Source organism: Panthera uncia (genome assembly GCF_023721935.1).
Source record: "Panthera uncia isolate 11264 chromosome A1 unlocalized genomic scaffold, Puncia_PCG_1.0 HiC_scaffold_17, whole genome shotgun sequence".
NCBI classification, from domain to species: domain Eukaryota; kingdom Metazoa; phylum Chordata; class Mammalia; order Carnivora; family Felidae; genus Panthera; species Panthera uncia.
Window position 1 is genome coordinate 33687126 of NW_026057577.1, and position 13538 is coordinate 33700663.

The 13538-nt window shown below is 49.8% G+C and overlaps 1 protein-coding gene across 9 annotated transcripts in view; it reads right to left on the reverse strand.

The window, feature by feature from the left end:
* The window catches only part of ARAP3 (ArfGAP with RhoGAP domain, ankyrin repeat and PH domain 3), a 25485-nt gene extending 17348 nt beyond the window's left edge, over positions 1 to 8137 (reverse strand). For 2 of the 9 annotated variants that reach the window (XM_049648475.1, XM_049648484.1), the window contains exons 1-7: positions 8056 to 8137; positions 7352 to 7441; positions 5023 to 5930; positions 4845 to 4906; positions 4626 to 4737; positions 386 to 586; positions 157 to 226 (exon numbers count right to left, since the gene is read on the reverse strand). In XM_049648475.1, coding sequence (XP_049504432.1) covers positions 157 to 226; positions 386 to 586; positions 4626 to 4737; positions 4845 to 4906; positions 5023 to 5546 — 969 coding nt within the window. In that variant the 5' untranslated portion in view covers positions 5547 to 5930; positions 7352 to 7441; positions 8056 to 8137. Of the gene's footprint in view, positions 1 to 156; positions 227 to 385; positions 587 to 4625; positions 4738 to 4844; positions 4907 to 5022; positions 7068 to 7156; positions 7244 to 7351; positions 8035 to 8055 lie in introns of those variants that run through there. The other 7 variants (XM_049648481.1, XM_049648482.1, XM_049648478.1 and 4 more) reach the window with 7 other exon arrangements.
* Between the last annotated feature and the right edge of the window lie 5401 nt (positions 8138 to 13538).

Sequence of the window (13538 nt, forward strand, 5' to 3'; positions counted from 1 at the left end):
GCTACTTTAGATGCTGACATCAGTTGTGTGGTGACCGCCTCCCCCCCCCCCCCCCCCCCGACCTGGGCTTCCCATCTTGCAGTCCGAAGCCTTTCTCAACCCTCCCCTTCCCTTTCTCTTTCCCTAGGCCCAACATAGCATCTCCCAGACCCCCACCTTATCATTGCCAAAGTACATCAGACTCCTGCCGTTGAACTGCACAAAGCGCCTCTGGAAAACGTAGTTTCTGGGGAAGGCAGGGGCCAAGATGAGTGAGTGGTGGAGGCTGTATCCTGAGGGTTCCTAGGGTCTGGCAGTACCTGGGACCTGACCCACCACCACCACCCAGCCTCCCTCTTCCCTCTTCTCCCTCCCTACCCTCCCTTTCCCTCCCCAGTAGCCCCACCCCTGAGGGGAGAGCTTGTCTAGCCAGCCGCTGAGCAGGGGCGTGGGGCGGTCTGCTGTGGATGAGAAACTGGCATAGGGTGAAATGAGGTCATCATTCATCTCCATGTCCAGGGTGGGCAGTGAGAGGGTAGAATCCCCAGGCAGCTCAAGGCTAGCATAGCCAGCATCCTCCCGTGCTTCCAGATCCTGTCTGCTGAGCCTTATGTGGGGCAAGAGAGAACATATATTAGACCCTGGTCCCTAGACACCCCCACCCACAGCACTTCGTAGAATGTTTGGAAGGTACTGGATCACTTTTCAAACAGGGAAATGGGGATGTTGGGAACCCAAAAGATTATCATAGAGCCTTTTCCCTGAGCACACTTGGATTTGTTACTGGAAAAATTTCAGTCCCTCTCCTTTTCCATTAGTATTACTTGGTAGAAAAGTTGGGGAAAGGCTGTGTAGCTGGCTTTCTGCCACAGTTGCTGATATCTAATCAATAAGTCTTTTTGGTTCTCTCTCCAAAAATGCTTGACTTTCTCTCCCTGGACCAAATTCCCATGAGTTCTCACCAGGGTGATATGAATTACCTAACTGGTCACCTGCTTCCACTCCTGCCCTCCCTTGGACCTCACTTGCCATCACTACCAGAGCACTCCTTTAAAAATGCAATTGACCCTTTCTCTGCTCCTCCCCTGCTCACGGTCTGTCTGTCTGTCTCTCTCTCAAAAATAAATAAACATTAGGGGCGCCTGGGTGGCGCAGTCGGTTAAGCGTCCGACTTCAGCCAGGTCATGATCTCGCGGTCCGTGAGTTCGAGCCCCACGTCAGGCTCTGGGCTGATGGCTCGGAGCCTGGAGCCTGTTTGCGATTCTGTGTCTCCCTCTCTCTCTGCCCCTCCCCCGTTCATGCTCTGTCTCTCTCTGTCCCAAAAATAAATAAAAAACGTTGAAAAATAAATAAATAAATAAACATTAAAAAAAATTTTTAAAAAAAGGGTGCCACATGGCTGGCTCAGTTGGTTAAGCGTCCAACTTCAGCTCCCGTCATGATCTCACAGTTTGTGAATTTGAGCCCCGCGTTGGGCTCTGTGCTGACAGCTCAGAGCCTGGAGCCTGCTTCAGATTCTGTGTCTCCCTCTCTCTCTGCTCCTCCCCCGTTCACGCTCTGTCTCTGTCTCTCTCTCAAACATAAACATTAAAAAAAAAAATGTAATGCAAATGAGATCATTTCACTATCCTCCACCACCCCTTCCCTCAATGAAATCCTGCATAACTTCTCATTTGCAGTTGGGATAAATCCAAATCCCTTAACACGGGCTGTAAGACCTTGTACAATGAGACCCACACCCAATCCCCTGACCTCCTTTTATATCACCCTTGCCTTTGCTTACTACAGTTTAGCCACCTTCTCTTCCCTCTTTCAGAGTCTTTGCACATGCTGTTCCTTCTGCCCAGAACATGCTTCCCTGGGCTGCTTTATTTCAGCCCTTAGGTCTTTGCTTATGCCATCTTCCCAGGAAGTCCTCTATTATTCTGTCACTTTCCAGGAGTCCTTAACCTCAGTAGCACAAAGTCACTTGGGAAACCTTAAAATACCAGTATATGGCCCCCATCCTAGACATTTAAGTTTGATTATCTGGGAGTGGGCTCATGAATGTTTATTTCTAAAAGTTCCCCAGGCTGGGTTGCCTGGGTAGCTCAGTTCATTAAGCATCCGACTTGGGCTCAGATCATGATCTCCGTTTTGGTTCATGAGTTGGAGCCCCACATAGGGATCTGTGCTGGTGGTGCAGAATCTGCTTGGGATTCTCTCTCTGCCCCTTCCCCACTTGTGTGCTCTCTCTCTCTCTCAAAATCAATAAACTAAAAAAAAAAAAAAGTTCCCAGACTATAGTGCAGCTAAGGTTGAAAACCATTACTCTACCCTATTTGTTTCTTACTTAAGTGAGAAACACTTACTTAAATTGCTTACTTAAGCAATCAGTTAAGAACCCCCACAAACTCCCAGTGCCTCATCTACCCAATTTCACACATTTTTTACATTCCTTCTGCTGCTGTCATAAACATCCCTGTTTGAAACCAGTCCCTCCTCTGTGCACCAACCTCTCACCTACACAGGATGTTGCTCCAGACTGTCTCCCCTTCCTCTCCCCGACAGCAACTAATTCTCCCTCTCTACCAGATCCCTGCAATCCATCTATAAACATATGTAACACTGCCTCCTACAAAAAACATTTCTTAACTCCACTTCCACTGTAACAACCACTCAACCCTGTGCTCTTCTTTGCAGAAAAATTAAAAAATGTCATCTGTACCTTCCAACTCCTTCTGTTATCTCTTGAGACCATTTTGATCTGGCTTTCACCTTTACCTCTTGTCAAGGTCCCCAGTGACCTCTATGTTGCCAATTCCAGAAGCCAATTCTCAGTCCTTGTCTTTCTTGACCTCCTGGCAGCATTTGAACTGTTGACCTCCCCCTCCTCCTATCTTCACTTGGCTCCTATGACATCACACTCTTCTGGTTTTCCTTCTCCTTTACTACTCATTTCTTTTTAGTCTGTTTTTCTGGTTCTTCCTCTTCTCCCAAACCTCTTGATATTGGGGTATGCTAGGACTCTGATCTTGGTCCTCTGCTCTATCGACACTCACTCACAGCTATATACACCCATGTAGATGCTGTAAACTCACAAATTTAGATCTCCAGCTCAGACCTCTCCCCCAAACTCCAGGCTTGTATATTCAATGGTCTATTTGTCATCTCTTCTTGGGTTTATAATATATACCTCAAATTCAGCACATCCAAAATGGAGCTCCTGATCTCCCCACCACCCCCTGCTTTGTGCAGTTTCCCCATGTCAGATCAGAGCAACTCCAGGAACTTTCAGTTGCTCAAACAGCACTGTCCAACAGAAGTCACTGTGCAAACCACATACGTAATTTTCGATTTTCTAGTAGCCACATTAAAAAACAAAAAGAAACAAGTAAAACTAATTATATTTTATTTAATCCCACATACCCAACATATTAACATTTTACTATGTCATCCATATAAAAAGTAAGATAATTTATGTCTACTTCTGTCATATTCATCCAGTACTGATTTTTTTTCATGCTAAGTCTTTCAAATTTGGTAGTTTTATAGTTACAGCACATCTTACTCCAGACTAGCCACATTTCATGTGTTCAGTAAGCACGTGTGGCTAGTGGCTACCACACTGGACAGTGCAGCTCAGACTAAAATCTTTGAGGTCATTCTTGACTGCTCTTTTCTCTCACACCCCAAGTGTCAATGTCTCTCACATGACAGTTTGCCTTCAAAATATAACCCATATCCAACCACATCTTGCCATCTCTACTACCATGACCTAGTCTGAGATGTCTCATCTAGATTACTGCAATAACCTCATATCTGGTCTCTCTACTTCTGCTTTTGCTCCTACTGACCATTCCCAACACAGCAACCAGAGGGATTCTTAAAAATGTATTCAGAACCCTTCCAGTGGCTTCCCATTTCACTTAGAGTCAAAGCGAAAGTCCCCAAAAGGTCCTACCTGATCTGATTCTTTTTACCTCTCTGACATCATTTCCTCCCACTCTTCCTGCCCTGGCCACTATACCCCAGCCCCACTGGCCTTGTCACCACTCCTGGGTCTACCTGGAAGCCTCTATTCTAGCCACTCCCCCTGCCTGGGACACTTATCCCAGACACTGTCATGATTAACTCTCTCACACCCTTCATTTTGCTCAAGTGTCATTTGAAAACACTCTGGCAACTCTTAATGAAAAATTATAGCCCATTTCCCCTCACTCCATCCCAGCCTTCTTACCCTGCTCTTTTTTTCCCCATGGTATTTAATACCTTTTAACATATGATGTAACTTATTTATTATTCTTATTTTTATTTGACTCCCCACACGGACAAGGATTTCTGATCTATCCCAAATACCTACAACATCTGGGATGCAGTAGATGCTCAATAAAGATTTGTTAAATGAAAGCAAGAAAAGCATTTCTCCGTATTGTAAATTATATATCCATCTGTTTGTCTACTTGTTTCAGTTCCTGTCTGCCCTTGAGTCACAAGAGGCTTGAGGGGGGTACTGGGTCTGCCATAGTCCTTCTATATCTTGAGTACCTGGCTGGCACACAGTGGACACTCAATACACACTTGATGAATAACTGGATCCATAGCCACCACCAGACTGCTCCTCAAGCTTCTCTCTTCCTGCCATCACCACCCTACTGACTACTCACCTGTGTTCAACCCGGTCCTGACAGACACCTCTGCCTTCTCTTCTGTCAGGTGGCCCTGGGACCCCCACGGGCTGGACACCATAGTACAGGCAGCCAGGGTCCATGATATGTACTAGCAGGGGGAGTAATGGGAGAGACAAGGAAGAGGAGGTCAGGTGGGAATGTATGGGTCCTGAAGGGACCTGTCTCTCTCCCCCCAACCCATGATAACCCACCTACCTGTGCCTGCTGTGGGCCTGAGGGCAGGGGTGGGGGCAGCTGCCTGGGAGCTGTCTGGGGTCCTGAGGGAAAAGGTCTAGTGATCATTAAGGGAGAGAGGAGAGAGGAAAAACCCTCATGTCCTGCACCTTCTTGCCCCCACCCAGCACTGGATCCCAAGGAAGCCAGCCCCACTCACATGTCCTGGGCTGTCTGTGCCCCGCCTCTTAAGTCCAGGCCAAAGTAGATGGCATTTGGCATCATTTCCACAGTATTCAAGGCTGAAGTCTGCTCAGAGGAGGAGGTGGGGAGAGGAGGGGAACTTGGGCTGGACTCCGGGCTCCTGGACACTTCTGGTTTCCAGAGGGTTGGGCTCACTCCAGGTCTTTGGGTGGTGGTGGGGCCACTGAGTCCACCAAATACTGTCCTGGGCTTAGGCACAGGCTTGGGGGGCTGGGCTTGGGGGGCTAGGCTGGGGGATGGCTCCATGGCACTGTCCAACTGGGAATCCAGGGAGCCCTCTGCAGCACCTGCCTGCAGCAGGCGCAGAATGCGTTTCCGGTGACCTGTGGCGCTGACACCCAACTGCCTCAGCTCCTCGTGGCCCAGGCCCCGGGCTGCACCCGCTGTAGCCAGGCCATGCCTTCGGAACGTGTCTGCATACTGCTCCAGGTGCACCGTGGCCAGCCACACAGCGATGTCCAGGTCCTGAGGGGCAGCCATGGGGGCTCAGGCCATTGCTGGGGGGAGCGGCAGGGTGAAGGAAGGGCTCAGGCTGAGATTCCCCCTCCCTGTCCCAAAGTCTGAGGCCTGGACAGGGGGTAGGTACCAGACTTGTCTTCCTCCAAAGAAAAATGACCAGTGGCCGGCAATCTGGAGGAAGAGCCGTCCCAGAACATCAGAAAGGGCTTTCTTATTATAGAGGAATCTCTTCATTTGCAGATGAGGACACTGAGGCTCAGAGAAGGGAAGAGGCTTGCCCCAGGCTCACAACAAATTGGTGGAAGTGTTGGCCCCCACGCTCCTGACCACCCTAGGTCTGGATCAAAGCTCTGCCTCTGCTTTATTGCATTCAACCAAGTCAGCATGGGACAAGATGACAGAAGCCTGCGGGGGCAGGATGGAAAGGGATGGTGGGAAGAGGGGCCTCATTACGTGGCCTAAGGTGGGTACAGGGGCAGCTGTGGCACAAGAGGAGGGAAGAGGTGGAGATTCCACCCCCCTGGTTTTCAGAACTGAGGTACAAGCTCGGCCATCCTAATCCTGGTCATTCCCAGTTCCTCCTCCCCTTCCACCTATTGTCTCTGCTCAGACTTCCTTCCTGTCCCTCCAGCCCTGGCCGCCCCCACATCCTGTCTGCCTTGGACAGGCTGCCCAGAGAGCCCTAACTAGTTTCAGCAAGTGGGGTCCTGGCCGTGGAAACAGGCCACCTGGGGAATGGGGATAGGGTGGAGAATTGGGCTGGAAAGAGGAGGGCCCAGAGGCCAGGGGTACTCCAGGGTCTTCACTCTCCACCAACCTGAAGCATGTTCACACACATGCATGCACACGTGAGCACCCTCCCTATAGCGACTCAAGAGTGTGAAATGACATCCCCCTACCTCTGCTTTCTCCAAATCTTCTTCCTCTGAGCTTTCCCTTTCCCTTTCCCGTGCCTTTGGGCTCAAGTCTTTGAGGCTTTGTCCCGTTCGGCCATCCTGACCCTGACCCTGGTCTATTCTCTGGACCTGTCTTAGAGTTTTCTCTCTGCTTGTCCCTTTCTCTACCCCACTCTATCGGTCACTGCCTCTATCTAAATCCATCTTTGTTCCCCTCCTTCTTTTGCTCTGTCATTAAGCCTCTCCTTGCCTGAGTCTCCAATTTTAACTAGACCTTTAGGTGTATGTGACTCCAGATTTCTGTCTCTCTGCCTCTGCCTGTTAGCTTCTCACACACTTTCTCCCCATGGGGTCCTGACCAGGACTCTCTCTCGCCCCAGCATCAGTTCTGGCCTTTCTGCCTCTCCGCAGCTGGGCCCCCGTACCCAAGCTAGTTAGGGCCTGACTCAGAGCCCAGTTTCCCAGTGACTCAGATCCAGCCCGAGGGCACGGGACTGGAAACCCGGAGGTGCGCGGGGCAGGAGTGCCGGGGGCGGGCCGGGCAGCGCGGGGCAGCGCGGGCTGCGACGAAGGAGGGGGTTGAGGAGGGAGGGGGCAGAGGCCGGGCCACCGGAGGGAGGGGCGAGTCACGGCGGGGAGGGGGGCGGGGGAGGGCCGCCGGCGCGGACGGGGCCCTCGAGGAGGGGACGGGGAGGAGTCTGGGAAGCAGGGGCCCGTGGGCGCGGGGGTCCTCACCTCACTACGCGGCCGCCGTCCGCTCCCGGTGCCCGCCGCGCCGTCCGAGGCTCGGATCGCGCAGCGCGGGCCCCGCCTCCCCTCAGCCCTCCCCCGACGGGCCCGGCCCCGCCCCGCCCCGCCGGCCAGTTCCCTCCGCTGGGCCCCGCTACTCCTTGTGCAAGCGCCGGCCTTCAAAAGGTTTGGGCTCCTTACCTAACCGCTGCGCTTATCTCGGGGCCTGGCCAACCCTGTCTTCCTAGGGGCCGAGAAAGGGACCGGAACAGGAGCGGGAGGTCAAGACAGCTTTAGAGAGAGGGACAAAGGGGTAAAGACCAGAATGGAGATGTGACAGAGGTAGAACCAGAGCGAAAAGGAGAGCGGCCTGGAGCACGGCTTTGCCCTTCTGCTGTTCCCTCCCCATCGTGCCAAAAGAGGAGGGAAAGAGGTGGGCCCTAAGCCCCCAGGGTGGCAGCCCCTGTCCCATGCCCAGCACCGTGGCTGGACCCTGGCACCCAGTTAGCGAGTGAAGGGAGGCTGGCATCCGGAAGTCACAGATAGCCACAGCCTGCCAAGCTGGGGACCCCTTCAGTAGCCCAGAGGTTTGACGTGAGGGAATAGGGGCCGATGCCTAGCAGAGGAGTCCCCATCTGCTTCTTCCTCCCCAAGAGCCAGGCCTAGGTTTCTTCCCAGAGGTGAAGGTCAGCAAGGCAACATTCCTACTCCCATACCCCCCAACCCGGGTCTTGGGGCTGCCTTTTAGGGGATAAGCCTGGCGCCCTGCAAGCTCAGTGACCCAGCAAGAAGTCTTTTCTTCTTTAGGAGAAGCCCCTTCTCTTCATCCTCGTACTCCATTTTTTTTTTTTTTTTTTTTTTTTTTGGTGAGGTGGGGGGCGGAGGTAGGGGGATGGGGGTGTTACCTGAGGAGAAATGGCTCCTCTCCTTTTTCCCAATCTTGCCTGGAGCCCTAGCCTTGAAGCCTGTCCCCCAGAGCCTGAGGCACTTCCCCCTCAGAGTTGGGCTGGTGTTTAGCTATGTGTGGTGTTGTTGGGGGGCGGGGGGGGGGGGGGACACCACTGGCTCGCTGTGTTTTCCTGTTTGTATGAGAGGAAGTTGGCTGTGAGTCAGCAGACAAAGGAACTGTCAGTAACTAGGGGAAGACCCCTGCCTCAGCACAAGGTGAGGGGAGTGTGAAGTGGTCCCCACCTCTCCCAACTGCCCCAGCTTGGAGAGGATCTGCTACCTTCAGCCTCCCGGAGCTCTTCTCTCTGAGAAAGAGAATGATAATAATAATTAATTATTAAAATGACCATAGTAATGGCTGCCACTTACTGAGAGCCGACTCTGTCCCGGGCCCTGTGCAAATATTGCTTTGCAAGTTTCCATTGATCCTCACAACAACTCTGAAGATAGGGGATTTTATCACCTCCATTTTACAGATAAGGAGACATTTCTCTGGATGGGCCACTGTGGGGCCAGGAGAATGCTCTTCATGGACCTCCAACTACAAAGACTGAAAATTTACCAAAGGCCTTAGCTGCTGCCTTCTGAAATCCATCAACTCGCAGTTTAAGGCCAGCTTCCCATGGGGTTGCTCCCATCCAATGACCAAACTCAGCAGAGATCCTAAGGTAGGCCCATTCCTGGAAAATAAGGGGATTCCTGTGACAGCTGACCTTGACTCAAGAGTTATCCCTGTGCCCTTGATGACCTTTCCTTCTATTGCTTAGTGGTATAAGATATTTTCTCCCAAACTCCCTTCCTTGCCTCTCTCCTTCATTCCTCTCTCAGCTCCTGGCTGCCTTCCTCTTCCACATTTCCCAGTAACCCAGCAAGAAAAGGGAATTGAGTAAATAACTATAGGGCACAGGGAATCTAGAGGGATAATTTGGAGGGGGCAGATGCAAGAGTTCTGAATGTTTTTTGTGTCAAGTTCCCCTTTGGCAGTCTGGCAAAACCTATGTAACCATTCTTAGCATAATGTTTTAAAATGCATAAAATGAAATATGTAGGATTACAAAGGAAACCAATTATATTGTAATACAGTTTTTAAACTATTTTAATGTGATATAGTAATATACGTGCTTCTTTATTAATGCTTTAAATAAGATCTAGCAGTAGGTTGATACCTCACATAATTTTGAAGCAGTGAAGAGCATGAATGATATTTCAAAATATCTACGATACTGTAATATGATACAAAAATATAAGTGATTTTTATTGGTGACAAAGCCATTGTTATGGCTAATGTGACTGGTTTGTTGCTACTATCATAATGGAAGGAAATGCTAAATTTCAGCTAGAGATTAGTGAAAATAATATAATATTTTTTTCCCATCCAAGTTTAGTGACTCCACACTGAGGACACCTGAGTAAGAGGGTCAGGGCAGAGCTACAGAAAGGAAGACCCAGCTCTCTCCCCAGACCCTATGACCCCTGTCTGGTTCAGCCATTTGGTGGTGGGTGAAGACTCTTGTCCCTGAGTTGTATCTTCCTTCTCTCTTTCTCCCTGGCTCTCTCAGTTTCTCTTTTTCTCTGTCTCTCTCTGCCACACACCTCCCATATCTGTTTCTCTGTTTCTCTTATTTCTCTCTTATTCTTTGTCTTTCTGTCTTCTTGTGAATACAGTTCCGTCTTTCTTCATTCAGAATCTTCTTTGTGGTTTTTCTGTGTGTCTGCCTCTCTTTCTGCCCCACCTCTCTCTCTACCTTTGTCTGTGTTTGTGTTTCTCTCTTTGAGAAATTCGTCACTGAGGGGACAGGGCAGATTCAAAGATTTCTGTAACCTGAGCCCAGTGAGGCAAAGAGAATTCTAATTCTAGGGTCATTGAGAGCTACAAGAGGGAGTACCCCTGGGCTTATAACTCTAGCCAGGGAGGCACAGGGGTTCCTTCCCCACTCCCTCTTCCATTTTCAACCTTCTTCTTTTTCTTCTTCTTTTTTTTCTAAAGAGACTTTCTTTTTTTTTTTAATGTTTATTTTTGAGAGAGACAGAGACAGAGCGTGAGTGGGGGAGGGGCAGAGAGAGAGGGAGACACAGAATCTGAAGCAGGCTCCAGGCTCTGAGCTGTCAGCACAGAGGCAGATTCTGGGCTCAAATTCACAAATTGTGAGATCATTACCTGAGCTGAAGTCGGACGCTTAACCGACTAAACCACCCAGGCACCCCATATTCTCAATCTTCTTAAGGACAGAAACAGGTCAAGACAGAGATGAGTAAAAATGAAGGTAGTGAATGGAAACATTCCAAGCTCTGGAAGATAAGGGCTGAAACCTTTGTGACCCTGAACTTGGATACAGTGGATCTTTCTCCACACTCCCAACAATCCAGATGTTGAGGCTGCCTTCTGCCCTCCTCATGCCTGGGGAGAGAAGGGGAGAGTACTGACCAGGTCTGGTGTGCAGGCACGTGGACTCAGAGGTTGAGCCTGCAGCAGATGTCTGCCCTGGCCCCCGGGTGGATGGGCAGAAGGGAGCTCATTGGGCTCAAGGATGGGGAGCACAGAGTTCTGGGATTGATTTTTTCTCTGAATATTTAAGAGTGGGGTAGAGCAACCAAGTCATCTGTTCCCCTGGGGGGTGTATGCCTCCCAAGATGATTTAGATGAGGGGAGGGCTATTGGTCTGAGAAAATGGGGACAGAGAGTAGTCACGGAAGGCACCCTAGGGAAAAAGGGTGAGGCGAATGGTAGTGTGGGAAGTGAACCAGTTCTTAGGAGTGAGATGGAGACTGCGTGGGTGGCTAGTGTCGCCTGGAGGGGCTGCTTCTCTGGGAGGCTGTTGTGGGTCCCTGCTCTTTAGCCAGACCTCTTTTATCCTCACTATCCAAGAGGTTTGCCTGCAGCGAGATGAGCCATACCAGGCTGAGCTAGGGAACTCACTTTCCTCCGAGGGCTTCCATGGCTGGGGATCTGGGCTGAGCTGCCATTCCCTTTTGGGGTACTGCCTGTGACTCCTTCAGGGCCTGGTGGGCTCAGGGTAATAGGAAAGGACTCTCTCCAAACCTTAACCCTGAAGTCCTACCAGTTCACCCAGGCAAGAGAGACCCCATTATTAACCATCACCATCTGATCTGCCTGCTCTGGTTTAACCCAAATGACAATGGCAGGGCTCATTGTGACCCAATATATACATGGAACCACAGTTAAAAAATAAAGTATATGCCAGAAACCAAAAAGAATGAACAGGTTTTCCAATGTTTCATCTCTCAAAAGATCTTACAACCTACAATAACCCTTCTGTGTTGGTCACAAACCTCAGTTGTCTGGGCTTCTCCCTCATCTATACCCCATCTCCTCAAAGTCCTCCCCTTGGCCAGTACAGGCTTTCTCTTGCTCTTGCTCTTTATTGTGTGGTTTGATTCAGCCTCTCTAGCATTTTTCAGGGAAGGAGTAAGAATAAATGTGACTAACATGTGGGGCAAAAGATGTACCGGTGAGCAGAGGAAGGACAGAACCAAGCAGTGGGGATTGTGGAAGGAATATTCCACTACCCCTTTCCATGTCTCTCTTTGCTCTTCCACCTTCCCACCCAAATCATAGACCACTGCAACCACAATCACTCAGGGAGCCATTTTGTTCACCAGAAGGGGATGGTATGATGCAGGAAGTAAGAGCCGTCTCCAAAGTACAATCTTGATCCACCTTTACCTGCTATGTGACCTGAGCAAGTTACTTAGTCTCTCTGTGCCTTGGTTTCCTTTTCTGCAAGGAAAAGAGATGGTAATAGGGCCTACTTTACAGGGTTGTCATAGAGATTAATCTATGGGAATACTTGGGTACGTGGAAAGGGCTTGATGCCCTGTAAGTACTCGATAAATGTTTCCCATTCCTTGTTTCGATTTTTGCCAGTCACTTCCACAGTGACTCTGGATTCAAACCAGCTTACCTGTTATGCCCTCACTCTGGTACATCCAGGGTCTTGTTTTATTCAATCATCTCATGGCATCTTATTGCCAAATTAGACCACGTTGCTCTCATTGTTTCCACCATCTCCCAGTTGTCATCTTGTGGGTTCCACCACTTCTGTTACTCCTCATCCAATATCCTGGCACTCCTGCTCTCCTGATCACCTCTGCTGTCTCCAGGGGCCTCCTGGGCACATTTCTTCCCCTGCTTTCCCTCTCTGGGTGGGTAGAGGGCACATGCACCACCCACACTGTGTCCTAATGAGATGGGCCAGTTGGAGTGGACATGGACTTTGAAGAGCATGTTTCTTGCAGGAAGGAAAACTCCATTCAATCATTTCATTTATTTCTCATATTTTTATTGAGCACCTCTTCCGGGGCAACCACTGCTCAATGGTTTAGAGATATAACAATAAGCAAAAACAGACTATGGAGAGCTTGGTCTGCTAGGGGAATGAGACATTTACCAAAGAACCCCCAAATAAATGTGTAGAGTAATTACAAGCCAAAACAAGTGTTCCAAAGGGAAGCAGTATAAGAATATATAACAGAGGAAGCTGACCTGGCCTGGGGGTTCTGGGAAAGCTTCTCCCAGAAGCTGTGCTTAGGCTGAGATCAGAAAGATGGGTAGGAGTTCCTTGGGGGTGGGAGGGGGAGTATCCTAGGCCAAGGAACCACAAGAGCAAAAGTCCTGAGGTGGGAGCAAATCTAGTAATAGAGACAGAGCAAAGAGATGGGAGTTTGGGGCCAGCTGAGATTGAGGGGCCTAGGGGCCAGGCCATATAGACCCTTGTCCTTGGTTGGGATTTGGTGTCCGTTCCAAGAAGAGTACAAGTATGGGGTTATAGGTTCAGACTTGGATTTTAGGAAGATGGCTGCATGGAGCATGGTTAGGATCAGCACAGCTCTCCCCACCCCCTAATTTCTTTGGCTTGGGGACTGTGCCATCTTCCCCACCCACAATCCCCTCCTTTAGCTTCCCTCCATGAAACCCCTCCCATTGCCCTTCTCACATTTTTGTGAGGATGAGGTCATCATGGGGGAGGGGAAGTATTTCCAGAACTCTAAGCCTCCTTTATCCTGAAGGGCTGGGGCAGCCCTGGGAGTGGGGTGGGAGGAACAAACACAGCTTACCTCCCTTCCCCCCATCTAGAGCCCCAACTAGCGCCCTGTCTCCTTCCATCCCAGGCTGTTGTGGAACACTAAGCTGTATGTATAAGAAGATATTTTTATGCAGTTTTATATTTTATGAAGGGCATTTATGATTCTTGCCACTACCACTGACTCCCCTTGGGGCCTTGGGCAGACTACCTCCACTTTAGGTCTCAGTTTACCTGTGCAAGATTAATGGAAAGGAATCTAATGTTCAGCATGGTGACTGTAGTTAACATTACTGTATTATATACTTGGAATTTGTAAGAGAGTAGATCTTAAATGTTCTCACCACACACACACACAGACTGGTAACTCTGTGAGGTGATTGATGTGTTAACTAACT